Here is a 25,375-nt window from a genome sequence, read left to right on the forward strand (position 1 = left end):
TCACATATCTTTTATACACTTTTATACTGTTTATACTTTTGGATAGTGTCATTTCTCTTGTTAACTAGCAGATTAATGTTTAGCGATCTCAAGCAGTCTGTCTCTCCATAAGTAGCAGCTGCAATCCATCCAGTAACGACCAATTTATACTTCGACGTACAACGGTCAGTGCATGGTGGGAAAAGTACTCAGATATTTTACCAAAGTAAAAGTATCAATACTGCAATATAGAAATACTCCGTTACAAATAAAAGTCCGGAATTCAAAATTTACTTGAGTAAAAGCACAAAAGTATTAGTATCAAAATGTACTTAAAGTACCAAAAGTAAAAGTACTGTTTGAAAATAGCAGATCTACAAGCTCACAATGTGTTGCGATGCCATGCATTGTGAGCTTGTAGATCTGCTATTTCTCAAATAGCCTATGTAGGCCTATAAAATAGGGCTAAAGTGGTTAATGTATGTTTTATAATATAATAATTGATAATAGCAAAGTATCTAGTAACTAAAGTTTTCAAATGATTGTAGTGGACTTGTAGTACACATTTTTTTACCGTTGGGGTGTAGAAGTAGGCCTAATACAATAGTACTGAAAATTGGCAATACTCCAGTAAAGTAAAAATACCTAAAAATTGTACTTAAGTACAGTACTTGAGTACATGTACTTTGTTACTTTACACCACTGACAACGGTGTTGCGCCCCGAATATATTCAATCTGCGCTGCCTGCAGTGTGAGCTTGTGGATTTGCAAAGCGATCCTGATGAATCATGCTTAACTAGAAAAAGTGCTCCTCGGAGCACAGGTCTCCGCCAGGTCAGGTACGTTATTCTGGCCTCCTGGTGGCGCTATAATAGGCCAATGTGAAAAGGGTGCCATTTATTCTTAGGTCTTTCACGGCAATCAGACACTGCATTCACGATTTGAGGCATTTTGTTCCAAAAATGTGTTTTGCTAAATTAGACCTGCTGGTGGCGCTATAACAGGCCAATGTGAAAAGGGTGGCATTTCTTCCTCGGCCTAGTGGAAATGTGTGTGTGAAATTTCACGGAAATCGCAAGCTGCATGCATAGTTTGAGGCATTTTGTTCAAAACGGACCAATCCTGCAAACTTTGGAAGCCAACCATAGGCAATCAGGATGGAATATGGGAAATCGGACAGATCCATGTTGATCACATGACTATAGAGATACTGTGTACCGATTTGCATGATATTTGGATAAAATCTGTAGGAGTATACATGTAAAAAAATGTGTTTAGCACAAATCGGCCTCCTGGTGGCGCTATAACAGGCCCATGTGAAAAAATTGGGGCAGAGGTTCTGAATTGGCATCCAGGGAGTGTGTGTGCACAGTTTCGGAGCGAACGGACGAACGGTGCCGGAGATTAGCTGGTAACACACAGACAGGACGGACACACACACACACACACACACGGACGGACGGACGGACGGACGGAAGGAGGGACGGAGGGTAAAACATACTCTCTCGCCATGTAGTCCAGTACCTGGCCTGTAGACCTGTTCGCAATTTGGTGTTGGGGGAATTTCTCACCTGAACTTTGTCAGTGGGTCCCTAGACATGAAAAATCATGGAGGTGCTTGTCCGCCAGAGTGGCACGAATGGCGCAAAATGGCCGCCATCGGCTATGATGAAAATCCAACTTTCTTGATTCTGAATGTATAAACAAATGTAATACCTCCATTTTGACTAATTAGGGTGTGTGGAATTCATATTTGATATTGTTATGACCTTTTTGGGTGATTTTGACCTTGAAAGGTCATGGTCAAGGTCATTTTGCTATTCCAAAGACATTGGCCATAACTTGGCCATTGTTAGGAGTAAAAACAGCTGCAACTAGAAAAAGTGCTCCTCGGAGCACAAGTCTCCGCCAGCAGACTTGTGTTGGGAATGTTGGGAATGTTCTAATTCTTATGTTCTAATTCTTACAAAACATTGTTACTGTGTCATAGTAACATGACACAAGTGTCCTATCCGTCTGTATAACTGTCCTATCCGTCCTGTCTATAAGTGTCCTATCCGTCCTGTCTGTATAAGTGTCCTATCCGTCCTGTCTGTATAAGTGTCCTATCCGTCCTGTCTGTATAAGTGTCCTATCCGTCCTGTCTATGTAAGTGTCCTATCCGTCCTGTCTGTGTAAGTGTCCTATCCGTCCTGTCTGTGTAAGTGTCCTATCCAATTGTTACAGTATCCGCCATTTCTCAGCCATTTCGTGATTATTCCTGTCTTACCTCACTTTGAAAGAGTCACAGACTCTTTCAAAGTGACACATGTATTTATAGGCTGCTATACGTCACTAGCCAATCAGATCACACTATTTCACCGTATTGTCACGTGTCACGTGAGGCTTGACCAATGTTAGCTTGTTTCACGGAAAGTGAAAACAATGTCTCCTGGCGGAGACAATAAGTCTATTGTATCGATCTGACATTTGGAATTCCTTTCTGATATTGTTTTGACCATTAAGGATCATCTTGTCATTGAAATATCAATATCAATGTCATTATTCAATAACTCGATTTGTTTCTTTAGTCACTTTTATTGTATTTCTTTCATAAGTATTTGTTTTATTTATAACAAAAGACATTACTCCTAGCAATGGCCAAGTTATGGCCAATGTCTTTGGAATAGCAAAATGACCTTGACCATGACCTTTCAAGGTCAAAATCACCCAAAAAGGTCATAACAATCTCAAAAATGAATTCCACACACCCCAATTAGTCAAAATGGAGGTATTACATTTGTTTATACATTCAGAAACAAAAAAGTTGGATTTTCATCATAGCCGATGGTGGCCATTTTTGATTTGGCCATTGCGCCATTCGTGCCACTCTGGCGAACAAGCACCTCTGGGATTTTTCATGTCTAGGGACCCACTGACAAAGTTCAGGTGAGAAATTCCCCCAACACCAAATTGCGAACAGGTCTACAGGCCAGGTACAGGACTAATGCCTTCGGCCTGGCGGAGACAATAATGTGACGTTGTAGCCTATGTCTGGCATTGGCAGAAGTGGTATATAATGAGAATAAAAGTAAAATCATTCAAATTATTGAATGATTATAATGAGGACGGTAGGCTTTGCTACATGGTCAGTCTTGGGGTGGACGGGGGGGGGCTCATTTATTATGCCACCTAATAGCTTACATTTGATTAATTCTCTGTGAGAGTATCACAATTGTGTGCCAAATATAAGACGTTCTGTATTGACTCTTGGAGTTCCAGTAGGCTACATTTGTTAACTATACATTTCCTTTCATTATGTTCTGGCCCGCCATCTAATGCTTTAGAAAAAAAACGTTCATGTTGGTGCACCCTTCGTAGTTCTTAAATCCATGAAAAAAAAGCATTATTTTTCGTCGCACAATGGTTTCGAGTGGTTATTAGCTGTAGAATACAACTCTAGACGTTTTCAATCTACGAGAGTTGTAGGGTTCACCCCCCCATGCCATGGATACAAGGACTTTCTGCACTATGCCCCGTAGACACTCCAAACATGTAAAAATTGAAAATAAAGGTGCTTACCCCCACACCGCAAATGTTAACTATCGCTACGGGGTAGTAGTTTAATGTAATAATCCATATCTTTCAATAAAGAGGTGTTTTAATGCCGTCTGTGGCCGATTCTGTCGGAAGTTCCCAATGGGCGGTAGTGACTCGCCCATCTGGTGAAACCCGGAATTACACTCAATGTAAACAGGAAGTAAACGAGGGTCAAAAAATGGCATTCGGCCACAGACGGCATTAAAACACTTCTTTATTGAAAGATATGGATTATTACATTAAACTACTACCCCGTAGCGAGAGTTAACATTTGGGGCGTGGGAATAAGCACCTTTATTTTCAATTTGTACATGTTTGGAGTGTCTACGGGGGGTGAACCCTACAACTCTCGTAGATTGAAAACGTCATAATCATAAATACGTCTACGAGAGTTGTATTCCACAGCTAATGCGATATATAAGACCACAAGTAGCCTACCGTGAATGAGACGCGTTGTGAGCTTGTAGATCTGCTCTGACGCGGTGCACTGTGTGTGTGTGTGTGTGTGTGTGTGTGTGTGTGTGTGTGTGTGTGTGTGTGTGTGTGTGTGTGTGTGTGTGTGTGTGTGTGTGTGTGTGTGTGTGTGTGTGTGTGTGTGTGTGTGTGCGCGCGTGCGCGCTGCGCTGCTCTGCTCAGGAGCGCAGCTGGCTGTCGGAGAAAAACACTGAAATGACATATGAAAATGTACGGATTGTAATGTGTAACTTTATTTAATATAAAAATAATATAGGCTACTGATATAATATCTTATATAATTATAATTATTAATAATTCATAATTATAATTTTTTTAATATAATTTTCTATGTATTATTGCTGTTCGGGCAAGCCCGAGAATCTGGATAGAATCTTGTAGTGTGAGACGTCCCCGATTTTTTTAATCGTGTAGTGTGTGCATGTTAAGATAATCTGATAAGAGAATCTTGAAAGATTATCTTGTAGTGTGTGATGATACCCGATTTAAAAATCGTTCATATTAAGATTATCTCGTAGTGTATTGCCACCTTAAGGAAACAAGTTATTGTTCAAAGTAGGATACCAGGTAGCCTTGGATCAAAATGGTCATCGGTCTTGTATCAAGGGAAGGCTATATATCAGGCAGAGATGCTCGTAGGCCTGCGTCCTGCGTCGCTGACGCACCATATTGCGAAAGGACGCATTCATGACAACTCTAGTGCGTCCATGGGACGCAGCTCCGATTAGCTCCGATAATATATAATATTTGTCAGCTGTGATCTACATGGACTCTCTCGGTTAGGCACCGTTGGTGGAGAAGTATAACTCTCCGGTTAGACACCGTTGTACTGGAGAAGTATAACTCGGTTAAACGGCGTTGTGTGGCAGAAGCAGCAGCACAGCCCCTCGCTGTTAGTCTACGCTACACACACAGAGAGAGAGAGAGAGACGGCATGAGGACCTGCTCTTAAACGTGTTAAAACGTCTTGGATAGACCACTGTCTGGAATAATAACTGATCATCATACATACAGGTCTACTACTAATCTCTGTTGCTGTTGTCATCTTAAATTGACCAGCCAAAGTAAAATCCCCGATTTTAGAGTGTTCTCCCACTTGCTTGGAGATCAGAGTGATGTATGTGGTGGATTAATGCATGTTGCCAATCAGCTGTGTAACATTAGCAGGTTAACGATGGCTCGTTGATCCTATGCATTTGACCCTGATTTGACCACAAAGGCAAACAAAAGCACTAATTAATGGCAGCTGTAAGTAACCGGTTGTCTATCGTCTGTGTCTTGTGTATGTTTAATAGGCAACTGGATGTTTTCTGTAGCTTAGAGATATCATAACAATTAATTCCCTGAAGAGGGTAGACCCTCTCCCTCATGCTAAACTTAAAGTGACTTATAAGGTTCCACTTCTCCTCAAAAAGACAACTTTATTTTCCTTTCTCAATGACAAGCCTAATAGTATTATTGCATGTTGACTATGTGCAATAACTGCAAGCCAATGTTCATAGGCATTGTCAGTATTTGTCTTCATTATTTCTTTATTTGCCAATACTTCCACTGTAAGCCAGTGTTTTCAGTCTACACAATAAATAGTAAAAATAAATTCTACATTCATAAATAATACAAAATAAAATAATAATAATGATTAAAAGGTTCTATGATTAAATGTATTCTATTGGTCAAAGGTATGTTAAATCCACCTGTTGCCCACTACTAGTATTTCTTACCATAAGGTGTGCTAATACTACAGAATCATATACATTTGAAAAAATATATTTATGATTTTTTAATATATGTATATATATCGGTATCGGTCTTGAAAAGCAGGAACGGGTCGCACTGATCTAGATCTGCTATTTTCACAATATGTATCTGTGGAACTGAATCAAACTAAATTAAGTGCCTCAACTCCTAATTCCTCAGGGTGGGGGGTCCCCAGTTAAAATATGATTATTTTGGGGGCTCGCTGCCTGAAAAGGTTGAGATCCACTGCATCAGGATATAATGTACACAGTCACACACGCATAGAAGATATGGAGATTGGAGATCAAAGAAAACGATAGGGGGGGGGACGTGTAATTGGGGACCCATAAAATGTCCCTGGGACCCATCTAAAAGACCACCCTTGCATCCCAGGACCCATTACATTGAAAACCTAGCAACATCACTGATCAGGTAATCAATAAAAAACAGCAACTGTCATCATGCTATCTAAATGCCATTCTTGGCATTGTGTGGATAAAGAAACGGTATTACATTATCCTATTAAAAGTAACCAACCCACATACTGTATATCTATCAAGACATAGGCAACAAAAGGAATGATGAGATATTACAGATGTATTAACATTCCTCTGAATACACAACTCAACCGTACATTTATGAAATTGGACTTCTGAATAACAGGATTAATGAGAACTAGTCCCTAATGTCGCTATATTGGGGACATGGCTTGGTGAATTATTATTACCTCTTTTCATGGTACAACGAAAATGAGAAAATCTTCGATGTATCGACAGATAGGCAATCTGTCATAATAATCAATATATTCCCCCACCCCCAGCCTTAGATACAACCAGCATACAGGGATGTATGAATATTAACCATGGATCACACGACGGTCATCTTTCACGACAGACATGGATGCACTTCAACCTGGTGTTTGGACTTTCTCCCTTTTTGGCCCGTACATCTACATTAACGTTCAGATTTCAAATATAAAGTGCTTACCCCAAGGCCACGGATGTTACAATACTTTCCCGGCCCTCCGAAGTACCAGTTTCTTCCGTAATGTTCAATAAAAAAGCATTTTAATCCGAACTATGGACATTTTCTGCGTATTTTCACTACGCTTTCAACTACGCGACCCTATCGGTAGGGAGGTGTAATTGCCCTCTGATACTTTATAACTCCATGCAAATAAGGCCACAGATGGGATTAAAAGGCTTTTTATTGAACAATACGGAGGATTTGGGTACTTCTGAGGACCCGTACATAATTGTAACATCTGTGGCCATGGGGTAAGCACTTTATATTTTAAATCTGAACGTTTATGTAGATGTACCGACCAAAAAGGAAGAAGGTGCACACACTATGTTGAAGTTCATCCATGACTGTCACGACATGTTGGTCATGTTTCAGAGCTATGTGAATATGTGATGAACATTAAATCGACAATAATATTATGTCATGATACGACATGTATTAACCGTTATCTATTGAAATGTGAAGAATGCCTTATTAGCCAGGTGGTTTACATTACAGCTAACAGCTAATATACCGTTGACTTAATCATTCTTACCTCCAGCTAGTTTGGGGATTTTGCCCACTTTATTGGTGACTTCTGCAGTGAGAGTCGAGAAGTCCTGCTCGTAGGTTTGGAAGTCTGAAGACATTTTTAATGCGGACGTTTTGATTTAAACAGGTGGTTTGATGCGATAAACTGCTGCGTGACAGTTTGTTTGGAATTAATAATGACAACAAACAGCTCGGATGGAGTCACTTCCGGGTTCGGTGATGCCAGATTGTGTGAGAGAAACAAGCAACCAGGTCTAGGAAAACAAGCGCAAAAGAAGCGACTAGGCGGCCATATATTTCCTCTGAGGTGGAAAGGCTGGTGAATGTGATGCGAGGTTATGATGCCACATGAGCACTTTAAACTTGATGTACATCGGCTATTTGAAAATAATATAAATGAATATAATAAAATAAATATTTTCAGTCCGCAGACAAATGCATATTAATTTGTGGGTCCTTGACATTAACATGTTTGAGAAACACTGTTATAAAAAACATTAGTAAACTAGCCCAAATAAGCAAGTACACTTTAGAAACGAGCCCCAAAAAAAAACGCAACCCGCAATATTTACTAGCAACTTTAGAGAAAAACTAAGCCCAAAGTCGCTCATAATAAGCGGACATGGCAACGCTGGTTGTGTTACAGTCAACCTTCCTCGGCGAGGAAATTAGGCTTTATATTCAGGGAACATCATCACATGAATCGTCTTTTATTCTCTCTCTCTCTCTCTCTCTCTTTTTTGTTCTCTAAAACCACATCCAAAAGCAAATGCATTGGAAAATATGAAAGCAAACAAAATAATGCAAATAATGCAATGACTTAGTGGTACATAAATATAATAACATACATTAAACATTAAATACAAATATACCGACTATACATTGATAAAAAATATACCTGATAACACTATAGCCTACATTTATTAAAAATATATCTGGTAAACCTGCATTGATGAAAACATATATATACCTGGTAACACTATACATTGTTTAAAAATATACCCGGTAACCCGGTAATCTGGTACGTCTTTTCCATCAGACGTGAGGCAGTCAAGCATCTATTTGCAACTGAAATACAGCCATTTACAGTTTCTGATTAGCTAATGTCCACAACACCTGAAATTTACCATTGACATTCACCAGCCTTTGGAATTGTTGATACTGTAACTCAAATTCTCATTTGGAATCCCTCTGCCTTAAGCAAATAAAGTGTTCAACTTTTGTTTATTAAACAATAATACTAATAATGATGGCACAGTATGGCAATACACTAGCTTTTGTTACATTAGAATGCAAAATGAGTCTACATTAGGATATGATGTTTGGACAAATTCTGTTATAATTTAATTCATTGTTAATGTTACAGTATTTATTATTTAACTAACTGCTTGCTCTGAGCCGAGCCCTCTAAGTTCCTCTGTCTCTAATGGCCATCAGACAGTACAGTATATGTCCTGTTTATGGGGTCACAGAGGTCATGGCAGGTAAAGGATATGCAACCAAATAGTAAACATTACATAATGGGCTAAACTTTACTCCCTAGCTGTCTACCTAGCTGTCCTGAATTATGTTATGCATGTCTTAAACTACATGTCTTAATCCAGGTAGCTTACTTCAAGGTTACTTTATTGTGTCTCCCTTGGGAGAAATTTGTCTTATAATTCACTAGTGTTGCAACTTGCAGGTAAAGCATTCAATGAGCCTCAATGAGACCCAACACAACCCTGGATCACAGTGCAAGAGGATGGAACAGTCCTTATGGCTCATTGCACCTGTAAGGCAAGTTTAGGAGAGGTGCGCTTTCATGCAGCAGCTTTAATGTATGCTGTGTTGGCTGCTATATTGATAAAAGATGAGCAGGCTTGCACCCAGATGCCCTGTGCATGGAGTCAGCCCAGCATGGAGTCTGTCCGAGGTGTCCCATATGCAGAGATCTGCAACATTTTCAGTCACAAACAAGAGCCCTGTCATGTTCAAGGCCTTAGATGCAACTCATTGTGAGCTTGTAGATCTGCTATTTTCAAAAGACCTTTTACTTTCTTTTAATTTTCAACATAATAAACATTACCATACTATTGAAGAGTCAGACCAACAATTCTCAAGGTTCAAACTGACCATTTTATTACATTAAATGGATATTTACATCATTTATAGATATTTACCAAATGTACATGGATATGAGACCTTTGCTATTTACATATATACATACTTGATGGTACACAGAACATTAACACAATTTATGTTACATTTGTTTTTGCACAACAAACAAATATGCACAACAAACAAATATGTACAACAAACGAATATGCACAACAAACAAATATGTACATGACAAGTAGACAGACAAACAGTAGACAAACGTTTGACAAAACTGTTTCGACCAATGGGCTCGACTTGCGAGCTTGCGCGCAGGGTTGCGCTCAGAGGTGTCACCTCCATGACGCAAAACGTGTCACAGAGGCCCCAAATAGCATGTCACATTTCCCAATCCGGAAGAAGGAGTGAAAAGGGAGTATGCGCTGGGTGAGCAACTCCATACAAGTGGACGGGCGGGGATTTCCTGTGCCCTCTCTATTATTTTTAACTCTATGGTTCTCGAGCAGGGGAGCAGCCAGGCTCCTCACAGTGGAGGACTGCAGCTCAGACAGGCGAGTGACGTTCATCAGCTTGCTCCCTGCATACTTCATTCTGACGGCCTAGTGAAGGAGAGGGAAAACTAGCATTAGTATTCATCTATTTAGGCATCCTTATCTCACTCCATTATATTATACTAACCTAGTGGAGAGGAAACATATTAGTTTTCACTATTCATCTATGCAAACATCCCTATCTTACTCCATTATACTGTACTACAATTTACAATTACAATTTAGGCATTAAGCAGACGCTCTTCATCCAGAGCAATTTACAGTAAGCAATTAAGCCAGGTAAACACATACATCACATGCAGAGAGACAGTGTAGTGTCTCTCTGCATGTGAGACACCTACACTACTCTCTGTAGTGTAGGTAATCTAGGATCAAGACAGGATAGGTAAACTAAGAAGCTAGCATCAGTCTAAACAATAATATGATATAAATGATCTGTACATTGAAACTATAGGATGCAAGGTAAACAAATGAACCTAGCATCTGTGTAAATAACATGCTATCTAACCTCCATTTATACTAGTGGAGAGGGAATCTTAGCATGAGTATTCATCTATTCAAACATCCACATCTTACTCCATCAACATCCAAATGCCTTCGTTTGCCAACTCACCTGGAACTTTGTTTTCCCCTCGTTGACGTTAACGACATTCTTACTGATGTGCTGCATTATGGGCTTCAGGTGAGCCTCGTCGTATGAGGTGTAATGCTGCTCTGTAGGAGTCTGCAACACATGAAATACAATAATTAGGATCATCATATGTGGTGCGATACTGCTCTGTAGGAAACTAGAATCAAAAGACAAAATGTCAAGCTAACCATCTGTACTAATAAGCCAACATATACATTGATTCTATTGAACTCACCCATGGCAGGCCACCCAGCAGCAGCTGAGAGAGGCACAGTGAAGCAGCAGCAATCTCAGAGGGCCGGTAGTGAACCATGTCGTAGTCAAGGAGTGTCAACTCCATCAGATACTTGGCCAGCATGTGTCTCTCCACGGTACACTAGAACAAAGAAACAACACTATTAAAAAGTCTGCTTGCATATACAATTCAAAATACTCTGCTACATGCTTTATTTTAACCACAATTTGACCAGTCACCACTTATGTTCATTTAGACTATGTTCACACCGTCAGCCCAAATCTGATAATTGTCCTAACCAGATTGGAAATCAGAGTTGTTTCATCAAGTCTGAACAGCATAAACCCTCATGGAAATAAAAATGTCCAAATTTTTTGGGGGGTGGATTGAAATATTCAAATCTGTGTGTTTTAGTCTGAACACTGACACTGCGAACGACCATGGCGCTCGTGGGAAATAGACGATCCACAAGCTTACATGTCAAATTGTGCTATTTTCTACACAAATCCAAACCAACCACATGCAAATAACGTTATAACGTTAACGGGGATAAGTGTTGACAGTCAGTCCTAAAGATCAGATGCAGTCTGGACAAAGCCTTGGGGCAGAGGGTCAATTCTGATCACTACACCTTGTATGTTAGTGAACCATGTGAACAGTGACTCACGCTTGCAGCCTTGGATGCTCTCCTGAGGAAGTGCAAGGGCAGCGGGTACCCCAGCTCAAAGTTGAGGGACCTCAGCACCACCCGCTCCATCTGTTTGATCTGAGTGGTTGTGAAGGTGTTGTCTGTGATGTGGGCAAAGTCTTGGATCCCTGGGGCATACATCTCCTCATACTTTGAGGCCAGCAGCATGGCAACGACACCAACAAGCTGGAGCTTCTTTGGTGAAACTGACCGAACCTGTAATACATCACAACAGCTCATTAAAAAAAGAAAGGGAAAAGAAAAGAATGAAAGACAAGAGCAGATCAAATGGCAAAAAGATGTGTAAGTTGCCCTTACTTGCAGAAAACGATCCAAGATGGCAACTGTGAGATAGAGTGTCTCCTGCCGCAGCTGGAAACTGGAATGAACCTGGATCAGCCAGTTGATTAGGACAGCTCGCATGTGTGCCGTTGTGCTGTCGCAGCCCTTCAAGTACCCGGGTCGCACAGCCTGCTTTACCTGTACAAACACAATACTTCATTACATTGCTGCAAGACACCAGGTCACAATTATTACATAATCGCACGATTGCAATTATTTTGCATTATCGTCATAATCAGTTTCATGTTCATACGTACATACATGTTCAAAAATAGTGTAAATACCTGTAGGTCTACAAGCTCACTATGTGTCGCACCGCATTCTAAGCTTGTAGATAGTCTATTTCGACCATTTTTTTAATTTCTTTTTACACATTTTCAGTATGAAATTATGAAATATGGCCTATTATGGCCATAGCACATTTATTTAAATTATTTGGAGAGGTCCTTGTCAGTCATTGCTTTGCATATTTAAATCATTTGTCAAATCTGCCCAGCGCAATTTTTGTTTACAAAGCCTAAAAGCCAAATAGAAATGTAATTTTTATGTTCCAATGTTCAATGGAAAAACACAACTAAACCGTTAATCGCCATTATTTGTATGACAATTAATCGTCAAGTAAAAAGTCATGATTGTATGACAACAGTAGGCACTTCATGCAGTAAAAAAACATGCCTCTGGCGTCACGTACCTCTAGATCCATTAGATGTGCATATATGTCTTTCACATATTCAGAACATAGGTGGGTCATCTGTGAGTCTCCTGCATCAATGTCCTCTACTGTGAGTGGATCAGGAAAGGCCAGCCAGAACAGCTCCTCTTCCTCCTTCATGGAAACATCAGCAGCTTGTTCTGGACCAGTGGAGGGAGACACTTGAGGAGGTGCCTCAACTGTGGCAGCTCCAGTCCTCTGAGAAGGAGAAAAAAATGTAATACATTCAAAACACATTCTTCTTTGAAGTTAAACTGTAGGTAATTTGTTTCTTGTATATAGTTAAAATCACTGGTTCTGAACATCAGGTCCAGAGACCACCAGGGGTCCAAATGGACCCTTACAGATCTGTAACTCTGAGTGTATAGCGTCACTGTCGGGTGGAAACCTTGTATGTCCATAACGGTTACTTTTGAGGAAATGGAAAAAAATAACCAATTCCAATGGATCCAATGTAGTTATTATTTAGTCACAAACTCTTAATACTTGTCATTGGTTCAATATTTATAAACTTGATTTTAGTTTTAGGGTTACGTTTTGTTTTTATAAAGAATTAAGGTTTTTCAGAAGGTTAGGATTTAGAGGCCGTTTTTTTTAAAAACAAAATCAGCCTCAGGTCTAAATGGGTTTCACTATCTTCCAAATGAGCAAATCTACAAGCTCTACAACACGTCGTGACTAGTCGAGTCACGGCTCCTTTTGCATGACACGACAACCAGGGCGCATTCATTTATATAAAAAATTGAAATATGGAAAGCGTTTCCACCCGACAGCGATGATATGCAGTGCTACAGTGCAGACTAGCAAAAACTTACTCGGGATTCCAGGATGGATGCTCTCCACACCTTCCTGTCCAGCATCAGGCGCTCTGCAGTGTTGTTAGCTCTGCTGTCACGCTGCAGTGTGTCTACATAGGTGGTGCGCCTCTCTCCCCTCCTAGCTGTGCCTTGTGTCAGCTTGTTGGTCATCAGTTTCAGGTGCCTGGTACAGTGCCCAGCCAGCCTCATCATTCTCTCCCTGACCTTGTCCGCAACTCTCGGGAGGTCCACGTTTCTGATGTGGTCCATGTCCACGCATGGTAGGCCTACATCAGGGATGATCCTCTGTAGCATTCTGGTGTAGACGACATCCAGGGCCTTGTCCTGTTGTACTGTCTTGAACTGAGTGTACAAAGGGAACCTTAAATTAGAGGTATGCAACTCAACTAAAACAACTAAATGTAAACAATGTCATTTGTTTAAATTAACAGTCAGTTTAAATTAACAAAGGGATTTTTCAGTGTAGGGGTCTGAAAAAAATATATCAAATTTGAGGTCTGTGAAATTGTAAATGTTGAGAATCAGGGGTTTAAATATTACCTTGATGTTAGAAGCCTTGTTGGCAAAGTTGGACAGGTCTCCAAGAGCAGCTCTCTTTGGACCAGCTAGGTGTGTCTTACCCATGTGTGCTGGGTTCTCCACGTTCATCCACTGTTCAGGAAACATTCAAAACCAGAAAAAAACCGTTAGTTAAAAAGTTAGTTAAAAAGCAACGTTCAAACTGCACTTTACGTTTAGAAGGTTCAAAACATAAAGCATTTGAACAACCAGCAAACAGCAACCAAAACAGATATTCAAGCTGACAACGCGTCCGTTATAAGCTTGGAAGATCAGTTCGGCGAGCGACACCAACACCACAATGTTAACGTTTAGCCTAACGGGAGAATAACAAGCTTAACTTTAGTTATTTTTTCATAATTATTGTACTCAACATAATGCTGAACTCCAAATCAGAAACAATAACCGTTACAAAAACCCATGAGTTAAAAATGCACTTTTAGAGGTAAAAAAAATGCACAAAATAGCAAAAGACTCAATCTCAATTCATGTCGCTTGCCGACCAGAACAGACATTAAAAACAACGTGTTTAGTTAAAAAGCAACGTTAAACTGTACGTTACGTTTCAAAACACACTTCACCAACGTTCACAACATTCAAAATTCACTCAACAACCAACGTTTAAAAGCCGTTGAACAACCAACAACATGAGCAAACAGCAACCAAAACAGATACTCAAGCTTACAAAGCGTCCGTTATAAACTGGGAAGATCAGTTCGGCAAGCGACACCAACACCATAATGTTAAAGTTTAGCCTAACGGAAGAATTGTACTCACCATAACGCTGAACTCCACCGAAAAGACGATAAAACCGTTAAATTCTGAATACAACTAACAATAAATGTCAAACTCCACCGAAGAAGACGATAAAATAGTTCAATTCTGAACGCAACCGACAATAAATCTCTGTTGATGTCTTTAGTCTTCAGTCATCTACCGCAGTAGTGAGTCAGATGCTCTTCGTTGGATTAACAAACACTGACTGATTCACTTTCTCTGCTGTTTCCTACCTAACGTCCACAGACCGCGCGCGCCTCCTCTGATTGGCCGGCTGCCAGCAGAACGCACGCCGCTCATTGGTTGAAGGAATGCACATCGCGTTGTTCGAATGTGCATACGGTGTAGTGGGGAAAATAGCCGATCTACAAGCTCACAAAGCCCCGCGTCAGAGTGACGTCGTGAGTTTGCAGATCAGCTACTTTCCCGCACACCGCGAAACCGTGGCATTTTAGAGGTTTTAACTTTATTTAACAATGTTATTGACACAATACAGTAGGTTTAAACGTCAAAAATAAAATCCAAACAAGAATGTATATTATATTAAATGTATATATTGCGTGCAAACAATATATACGTTTTTGTCAACTTTATGATTAAAGAAGATCAAAATGATATAATGATAATATTAAATGCAGTTTAATATGTCCACAAATTCCTCTTCAAAGGCTACATCGAGTCTAAACACGTACAGATTTCCAGTGGTGGAAACTAAAGTAACTAAGTACATTTACTCGATTACTGTACTTAAGTACAATTTCAGTACAAGTATTTTTTACTTTACTGCAGTACTTCCAATTTTCAATACTTTTACTTCTACTCCACTACCTCTCAGATCCAAATATTGTACTTTTACTCTATTTATTTTGATTTGAAAATTTGATTTGATTTTTTTTTTAAATAGACGATCTTTCGTCATTAAAGTAACACATTGGAAAAAAATATCGATCATTATTAGATCGCATTAAGAAACAGGAAGTGTAGGAGACAGACGAGATTCGATAGGGACACAATTTGGGTGTCCCTATCGAATCTCGTCACACCCAAATTGTGTCCCTATCGAATCTCGTTTGTTGTTATAGTTGTCGAGACCTTCAGTAAAGGTCAGTAAAACACTTTAAACTTCACAGAAAACATGTTTCCTCACCTCAGGAATAAAAGCCTTATTTAATATTACTTACGCATTACATTTTATTCCAGCCCGTCGCTGACATAATGTAAACTACTTATACTCTTATTCCACTACATTTATTTGAACACTTTAATTAGTTACTTTGCAGATTTTGATTATTACTACAAAACATACATTAACCACTTCAGCCCTATTTACTTTGGCTGTTTGAAAATAGCTGATCTACAAGCTCACAACGCGTTGACGTGTTGTGAGCTTGTAGATCTGCTATTTTCCAAGGTTTTCAATACATTCTAAAAACTTATGAAATGGGACATTCTGCGTCGGCTAGTAGGCTACCTTTGGTACTTTAAGTACATTTTGACACCAATACTTTTGTACTTTTACTCAAGTAAATTTTAAATTCTTGTAATTGTAAGTATTTCTACATTGCAGTATTGATACTTTTACTTAAGTAAAACATTTGAGTACTTTTTCCACCACTGCCTTAGTCTCTCTAATTATGGAGGAAGAGACACAGGCAGCACTCAACTCAGTGAATAATAATTCACAGATAACCAGTTAACAGAGACCAGTTTGAATAATTAATCTGAAGATATTATTAACAACTTCACACCTGCTGTTGGTCTCACTTATAGTGGCGCTTTTAGATAATAGAGACTTGTGTACAACTATGGACACTGAATAAGCAGGCTATAGGCGTTTATGTACTTTATTTCTCTATCACACACACACACACACACACACACACACACAGAACATTGTAGGTATTTCTGTCAAACTGAAATATGAGATACATGCCGAATGCAGAGAATGATAAGACAAAGATTAAACCATTTAGAGGAAGTTAAGAAGACAGGCTGCAAAAAGACTACAATCACTTTTTAAATTTAGAAGTGTTTTTATTTGCTAGGTTTAGGAACTGTACATGTGACCCCTTCTTGAAAATACTGCTCATGGGCTGAGAAAGTTACTAAGAAGGGTGGGGTTTTAAATAGGGAGAAGAGAAAGGGAGCGTAAGAGAGAAAAGGTGAAGGGGGCTGAGGGAATGAGGGCAATGGAGGGGGTGGGAGGGGTGAAATAAATTGGGAGATAAATAAGGTTGAGAGAGGGAGACAAAGGGAAGGACAGAAAGTTAAGAGAGGATACGAGGACAATTCCTGGAGCACCCACCAGCAACAACACCAACAGTACATGCTGGGTCCTGACCTCCATTTAAAACCACACAAGCCCTAGCGTGCCTTTTCTGGGTGTGTCATAATAGGCAAACATTCGGCAAAAATAGCAAATCTAACAAGCTCACAATGTGTCCCGTTATAAGCTTGAAGATTGGCTATTTTCTGTGAAGAGATTTGGTGTAGAGGGACAAAGGTATAGAGCCCTGGGGGACACTAGTCAACGATGTATACAGGGGTTTAAGTGGTTAAGGAAAAATGTATTCCAATAAATACATTACTGCTGTATTCCTGAATGGGTTTTCAGCTGGCACGGTTCAGACCAGGTTTGGGGTCTCGCATCTGACGTTCAGTTTGAATTGACATGTACAGGTTCAATTCACTTAAAAAAAACAAGATTAATTCTTAATAAATATAGTGTGAGATTATAGTATACACAGCTTGGACAACTGACCACCAAGGGGTACATCTAAAAACGAACACGACTGACTGTTACCTACTGTTGCCAAGACATTACAGATTTTTGCCTATTTAACTACTTGCAACCTGGCGTCCGTATTTTGGGCATGTCATTATTGTCAAACATTAAAAATAATAGCTAAAATAGCATATCTACAAGCTGGCAATGCGTTGAGCTTGTATCTTCATCATCATCTTCATCATCATCATCATCATCCTCATCCTAGCTCATCTGTTCCAGTTGTGACATCTCACATACGTGGAGATGTTTACCTGTTCCTCGTGTACTCGTTTTTGTATTGTTCTTAATGAATTCATCTTGTTGTTGTTTTGTTTGACTAAGTCTACAACCATTCCAGAGAGAGCCATAGAACACAAAACAAAACAAAACGCCCACAGTCCACTGGACGAACATATCGCTAGCCTCCAGACCATATTTATACGTAGTTGCGCGCCAGTGTTGCGTACCGAAAACAGCCGATCTACAAGTTTGCAGATCTGCTATTTTCAATGCGCAACACAGTGCGCAACCAAGTATAAAGCAGGCAGTAGGTGTTGCACGCTGTGCATGCAGGACGCTGGCAGGGCTCGTTTGACACGTTTCCTTCAATGATTCCAATCGACCTGTTGAGTTTTTTTGTGTTTAACTGGCTCTGGAGGAGACAGCATAGGAGACAAGCATTTTTTCTGGATACAGAACAACGAGACGACAAAATAAACAGAGATAAAAAAACGACAGCTAAATATCGAGCTAATGTGGACGCAGCCAGACATACGCTGAGGAAGAGTTTATAAATGAATGTCTGTGTGATGGAGGAGAGGCGAGCAGAATGAAGGAGATGCAGAGAGAGAGAGAGAGAGAGAGAGAGAGAGGTGGTATACCTAGGTTTAGTCTTTCAGGTGTACTGTCCTGTCTGTTCATCCATACATCCATGCATGTGTCCCTGTCCAATCCATCCATTGATCAATGATCCATCAGTCCATTACTTGATCGATCTGGGATCTGTCCGTCGATCCATCCATCCATCCATCGGTCCTTCCACCTCTCTCTTTGATTGGCTGAGTCTCTCCACCGTCGGGCTCCTCCCCTTTCCCCATCCTCCATCCAGATTGCCTGTGGCTGAATCTCCTGGACCCGCCCGTCCAGTCTGATTGGATCGCAGGCCAGTGCGTGTGGCCCTGGGCGATCAACTTGAGGCGCGCTTGGTCGATGACGTCCAGCAGGTTCTTGGCATCGACAGCGAGAGCGTGAGCTGCCGTCAACATCTGTTTCTTATAGTCCTGTTGTAAGCTGAGGAGAACACAAAACATATCTTAATGAACAAATAGTATTTGTCATTACATTTTCGGATTTCTTTTTGGCATTTTGTTATGCCTTTTTTTTTTTTTTTTTTTTTTTTAGTAGCCAGTCATTGTTTTCCCCCTTTTTCTCCCCAATCTAGTCGTTATGCTAATTAATTCCTCCCCACACACATTTCTGTATTGTCACTGCTGTCATATCCTACTGACTCATCTGCCAGTGAGGAGCCCCCACCAGGAGGACGTAGAGCCTTCGTCCTACTCCTCCCGCCCAACACTCCCTGCTGACAAGTGCCGCCCCAGCCCGTAGGAGTACGCGCAATGACCATTAACACCCTCCCTGCCCGGCTTCCCTCCCCCGAACATGGGCCAATTGTGTTTGTGTAGACGCTCGACAAAGTCGGATGCACCACGGTGGATTCGAACCCACAACCTCCGTGGTGGTGGGCAGTGACTTCACCACTGCGCCACCCGATCGCTTTTGCATTATGCCTGTTTTAGATAGGTCAGTGTAGATAGTCAGGAAACGAAGGCCAGAGGGAGAGACATCCGAGAAAAGACAGGTCGGATTTGAACCCCGGTTCTCCCACTCACAAGGATGGCTGAGCCAATGTCATTGCATTTTTAATCAATCCATGAATTACCCACATTATAAACGACCAATATCAAAGTAGTACAAAATAAAAACTAGAACCCCCACCCCCCTTAGAAAATGGGTGTTTGTGTACCTACCTTGTCATGACATACTGCTGGGAAAGTTTCATCTTCCCTATGAACTCTGCCAGGTCTGAATTCAACAACTTCTGAGCCATCTCAATCTATTTCAACAAAGAAGAAAAAAGTCACTAAAGCCATATATAAAAGGCCTTGAGTAGAACATGTAAACCTGTGATTTAACAATTTATTAACCACTCGAACCCTAGCGTCCATATTCTGGGCATCTTGTTACGAGGCGATGCGTTGTGAGCTTGTACATTGGCTGGTTTCGGCCAAAAGATTTGATCCCTGGGGGACCCTTGTCAACGAAGTGTAAAGGGTATAAGCTAGTATTTCTGGGTTGCACTCATCAGCCCTGTCAGATATGCTTTTAGACAGTCAAATCCTCAGTGTTGTATCCATTTGTAACTCCAAGACTGTACAAATGTAACAACATGGACCCGTAAGGTTCTATTTGTACACTCGCAGATTTAATTTAACACAGGATTTTACTCTGTAGGCGCACCTAAGTCAGTTGTAGAATGGACTACTAAATCCCTTATCTGTTCCAGTTACATGTGGGATGCGTATGTGTGAAGAAGACAGAAAGAGAGTAGCAAAAGAACACAGGAAGACAGCGAGTGTGTCTTGCGTTTACCTCTCTGTGTGTGCTGGCTGGTAGCACCGGAATCGTCTCATCCACTGTCGCTAGCAGAGTCCTCAGTGCTAGGCCCACCTCCTACGCACGCACGCACGCACGCACGCACGCACACACACACATACTATACTTGTGAGGACCTCAACCTTTTAGGACGGCATTGAAAAATAGCTGAAAGTAACTTAACCACCAAAATAGCCGATCTACAAAGCTCACAACGCGCGCTGCGACGCGTTTTTATCTTGTTGATCGGCTATCACCTCACAATTAAGCATAAAACAGGGAAAACTCTTAATAACCCCAACCCCTAAACTTAACCTCTAAATGCCCAATCTTAACCCTAACCCCAACCTAAATCTTTCCCTAATTGTAAGGCTAAATCTAAAATATTTTTAAAACAATATAAAACAACCATTTCTCATGTGAGGACCACGAAAATGGTCCAGGGGGGTCCCCAGCAAAAGTAGTTAACATAGCATCACAATCATTTGAACCACTTTATCCATTTATACGTTGGCTATTCAAAAATAGCAGATCTACAAGCTCACAGCTGCTTGTACATGTGCTATTTTTGAAAGATTTTGAATCATTTTGAATTTAAATCTTCTCTTCTGGGGGTCCCTGGCTGGCACAAAACATTTTCAGATGGGGGTGTCTGTGGCCAAGTACAAATCAATTTGGGGGTCCTTGACATGAAAAAGTTTTAGAACCACTGCACTAGGAATCAGCTTCTTCTTCTAAACATGTATGTGACTCTGGATATGTGTGTCAGCTGAATGACTACAAATGTTTTAAAAGGTGAACTGCATCTATCATTTGAGTCTTACCTTCACCATAGGGACGTACTCCTCTGGGGCCGCAGGCTGAATCCTACTGGACATCTCGATCACGGCTTTGACCAATCCCGTTACGTTCTCATACACTTTGTCGTTCGAGCGATCCAGATTGGCTGTGGGGGGCGGGCGGGCTGATCTCCTGGGGCGGGAGCTGGACGGACCAATGAGGAATGCAAGGACAGTAAGAAAGGTAAAGAATAAAACATCTGCCCTGCACATTTCTTCATAGTCGAATATGTGACTGTAGTTACACAGACTCTCCACCAGGTGGCAGTTGTAACATCACTAAATGAGGCACCAGGAGAGGAAACCCACACAAACATCCACATTCACTCAATCTCATTGTTAAGTCATGAATGAATGTTGAATTCATGTTGAGTTTTATATAAAAAAAAATACACAACCTTGTAAAGCCGGCCCCTGAGTGACCTTTCCATGGCATGCCGGCGTTGCAGAAACAGAGGTGTAACATGTAGCACTACAGCGTCAGCATCTAAGCTGTTTAAAATGACAGCTACTTTTGTTGGTAGATTATATGCATTTATAACTATATTGCCTATGCATTTATTTCACAAAATACTGGCAAAAAATGGGCAGACGGCGTGGCAGAACACAGTCACAACATGTCTCAAAGTGACGCGTTGTGAGCTTGTCGATCTGCTATTTTCAAAGGATATTTATACATTTTATACATTTGAAAACTTGTGAAATGGGACCTTCTGCATAATGAGTACTTTTACTTTTGGTACTTTAAGTACATTTTGATGCCAATACTTTTGTACTTTTACTCAAGTACATTTTGAATACTGAATACTTGAATACTTGTATTTGTAATAGACTATTTCTACGATAGGGTATGGATACTTTTACTTAAACATTTAATACTTCTTTCATCACTGCTTAAATGTGGCACAACAATGCCCCCCCTATTCCATGGCAATACGAATTGGAAGGATGGCGCAACATTCCTACCTTGAACAGGCTGTACAGGTGTAAAAATGGGCAAGTGCTTCTCTGTACGTTTCTAGAATGAACAACTAGTACAATTGGATTGTTAATATGTTAGTCAGTCCATGATGTAACCATAGACATACTAAAACTCCAATAAAAATGTAAAGACTTAAAATTATCCCAGTTTAAACTATGTTAGATTAGTCCTAAATGTACACAGCATTGATGACTTCTAGACTAATCCAAGTGAATTCATAGTTGTTCCTTCAATGATCTTGGACAGTTAGATCTCGTGGTCAAGTTTAAGTAAAGAATCCAAATACTATAGAAACAACACTGTCAAGACTAACTTTTAAAATCATTTTAGTGAATTTCAGTTTTTTCAGGAATTTAATTTGACTCACTGACCCACCAGGAAAGCTCAAAGCAAAGACTGTCTTTGTCAACAAAGACAAACTAATGCCTTTGCCATTAAGAGTTAATTTTGTACATGTTTGCAGCTGCTCTAGCTAATAGGATCAGAGGAAGGAAATAATATGAATCCTGTTTATGGGCGGATGATAATCCTCACCCACTACTATGGTGACAGACAGACTTACAGTTTGCTACTGTATTATGTCTACAGTATGTTAAATGGATACCTTGACGTAATGACTATTTAAGTTGGTTATTTGTCCTAAGTCACAAGCACCCGAAAATTACTGGCATGATTAACTGACAGCAATGGTACTGTAACTATTTCTTTACACAAAACACATTAAAAAAGTCATACCAAAGCTTTTTTTCTGCGAGAAAAAGACAAAAATCCAGTGCTACGTCAAAGTATCCCTTTACAACTTTAGCGGACGTAACTAGTGACTACCTACTAAGTACTAACTTCTACAACGATAACACATACACACACAGATAGGCTTACCCTCCGCGGCTATTAGGGGGGTGGGATGGGGGGGTGGAGGAGAGGGTACAGTGGAGTGGGGGGTGAGGATGATGAGGTGGGACAAAGGAACAGGAAGAAGGGGTGGATGGATGGATTGGGGGGGGGTGCAGAGAGAAGGATGGAGTGAGGTTGGGTGTGGGGCAATAAAATGTGGACGGACGAATGGATGGATGGAAGGATGGAGTAAGGGGTGGGTACAATGAGGAGGAGATTAGGGGTAGATGGAATAGAGGAATGGAGGATGGATTGTGGTGATGACAGAGGAGAGAGAACAGGGATGAGCACGTTAGGCCAAAGCAAAACCACATGCATTACATGGCATCGTATGAAACCCAGTAGCACAAAGCAAAAAGTAATCGACAGTCACGTGAAAGCCCACACACTGTACCTGCAGCATGTCTCAACTCATTCAAATGACAGACTTTTATAGTGGGAGAGACTAATGGCACACGGTGGAACTTTACATCTGTGGTTTCTTAACAAAAACGTTAATGCTGCAAAACAACAGCACTTTCTATTAATTGATTGATTGATATCTTTAATTGATTGCATTTAAAGGGTCCACCATCAATGTGTTGGTATGTGCACACGGTATCCAGTATGTATGTCTGTGTTTGTAATAGATAGAAGTTGCGTGTTTCTGTATCACTAAAGGTAGCTCTCCACCAAACAGGCTACAACAGATTACTACAGAATGGCAGTCCGTTGGAAGGTGTGAAAGAAAGTAGCTGAATGCACCTGGGAGCTTTCTACGCTTTCTAACACTTACCACCGCTAACGTCGGTGCGATGGAGAGCTACCTTTAGGGCATTGGTTCTCAAAGTGGGGTCCGGGGACCCCCAGGGGTACTTGAGGGGGTTCCAGGGGGTCCCCAGCTAAATGATGGATAGGAACCAAATGGACCCTTATGGGTCTGTAACTCTGAGAGAGTGTACAAATGGAACCAAATGGACCCTAACGGGTCCATTTGGTTCCATTTGTACACTCTCAGAGTTAAGTTAACATTGATTTTACAACATGAATTGGGGTCCCAGAGATAGAAATGCCATTAAATGGGGGGTCCGTAGCCCTAATGCATGTCAAACTGGGGATCCTTAAAATGTATCTTTTCAAATGGGGGTCCGCGGGCTAATAGGTGTCCATTTGGGGGTCCTTGACATGAAAAAGTTTGAGAACCACTGCTTTAGGGAGTGTGTTGAAATGATTTGCATACTGTAAGTGTGAGCGTGTGTGTGTGTGTGTGTGTGTGTGTGTGTGTGTGTGTGTGTGTGTGTGTGTGAGTTATGTGTGTTTACCTTGACCCCCTCGTTGTAGCTGTCCACAGGGCTAATATTGGTCAGGTGAGCGGGGGACCCTGGGCGGGGGGGGCTTCTTAGGTGGGGCCACATGTTCTAGAATGAATTAGAACAATCATCATCTTTATTTGTATTGCAACTTCCATACATACAGTAGAAAATAGCTGAAGGTACTTAGAACATAGCCTAACTATATAGAAAAAGTACAATTCTTATACTAAAAGCTTCTGCGTACATAAGATTCTGCGATAAAACATAAAAAGGTAAAAAAAAAAAAATGTATACAGTCTATACAGTACAGTTCAGTATATCAAACCTTTGGGTAAAGAGAGCAAAGTGTTTCACCTACTACTAAGGCTACATTCAGGCCATTGAAACATTTGAATGTCAAACACAGACAAGCGTATTAGTGATATGTACAGTATACTAAGTATGAGGCATGCCACATGTTGTGTAGTGGTCTCACCTCGTTTCCCCACAGGTTGGTAAATGTGTTGGCTTCCACCCTGTTGACACACACACACACACACACACACACACACACACACACACACACACACACACACACACACACACACACACACACACACACACACACACACACACAGAATATGGAGCTTTAACTTTTCAACAACAACAAAAAAAACATTTTGTTTTAACCAAAGGAAATATAATTAAACCGATTTGACCCCACAGTGTAAATTCAGTTTTCAGCTTCACCCAGCTTATTACTGCCCTGGTGGTCCAAGGGGGAGGGCAGTGCTCAGGGACACCTCGACAAATTGCCGGGGGATCACCGCGACAGGGGGACCTGGGATCTTTTGTTTCCCAGGCGGCATCTCCACCCATTCACTATGGCTGCCCTAAAATATATATCTCTTCCGGTTCCGGTTCATCGTCCCATAGCTTCGTATGATTGGCTCGACTGCAATCAATCAAATGAACCAATGAAATCAGCCAAAGAAATGATGGGAAAACTAGATAAAGTGCTCCTCGGAGCACAGGTCAGGTACATAATTGTGGCCTCCTGGTGGCCCTATAATAGGCCAATGTGAAAAGGGTGCCATTTATTCTTAGGCCTTTCACTGCAATAATGCATTGTGACTCACTACACTACTGTATGTAGAAACACACAACAATTCGATGGCAATCCAGCCACAAGTTTCAAAGTTGAATGGACCAAACCGGTTACAGAGGTATGGAC

At 40.8% G+C, this 25,375-nt stretch overlaps 2 protein-coding genes and 1 pseudogene across 4 annotated transcripts in view; all 3 read right to left on the reverse strand.

The window, feature by feature from the left end:
• vti1a (vesicle transport through interaction with t-SNAREs 1A) overlaps positions 1 to 7,519 on the reverse strand; it is a 185,151-nt gene extending 177,632 nt beyond the window's left edge. For both annotated transcript variants that reach the window (XM_084078710.1, XM_084078711.1), the window contains exon 1: positions 7,329 to 7,519. In XM_084078710.1, the coding sequence (XP_083934836.1) occupies positions 7,329 to 7,422 (94 nt within the window). In that variant the 5' untranslated portion in view covers positions 7,423 to 7,519. The remainder of the gene's footprint in view (positions 1 to 7,328) is intronic.
• A 1,568-nt stretch (positions 7,520 to 9,087) lies between these two features.
• Positions 9,088 to 14,695, reverse strand: LOC311060070 (G2/mitotic-specific cyclin-B2-like; the record flags this gene model as incomplete). Its single annotated transcript, XM_084078196.1, has 10 exons — positions 9,088 to 9,096; positions 9,949 to 10,020; positions 10,586 to 10,696; positions 10,839 to 10,979; positions 11,506 to 11,742; positions 11,845 to 12,006; positions 12,560 to 12,778; positions 13,396 to 13,740; positions 13,939 to 14,049; positions 14,642 to 14,695. The coding sequence occupies 10 exons, from the start codon at positions 14,693 to 14,695 to the stop codon at positions 9,088 to 9,090; spliced, it is 1,461 nt and encodes a 486-aa protein (XP_083934322.1).
• Positions 14,696 to 16,886: 2,191 nt separating this feature from the next.
• LOC311060071 (focal adhesion kinase 1-like) lies at positions 16,887 to 24,264 on the reverse strand (annotated as a pseudogene). Its single transcript, XR_014602918.1, has 5 exons — positions 24,172 to 24,264; positions 20,980 to 21,139; positions 20,153 to 20,233; positions 19,531 to 19,616; positions 16,887 to 18,790 (listed from the first exon to the last, which is right to left on the reverse strand). The product of XR_014602918.1 is annotated as a focal adhesion kinase 1-like (transcript).
• Positions 24,265 to 25,375: the final 1,111 nt, after the last annotated feature.

The sequence above is a fragment of the Gymnoscopelus microlampas genome (genome assembly GCF_963454915.1).
Source record: "Gymnoscopelus microlampas genome assembly, chromosome: 14".
Lineage (NCBI taxonomy): Eukaryota > Metazoa > Chordata > Actinopteri > Myctophiformes > Myctophidae > Gymnoscopelus > Gymnoscopelus microlampas.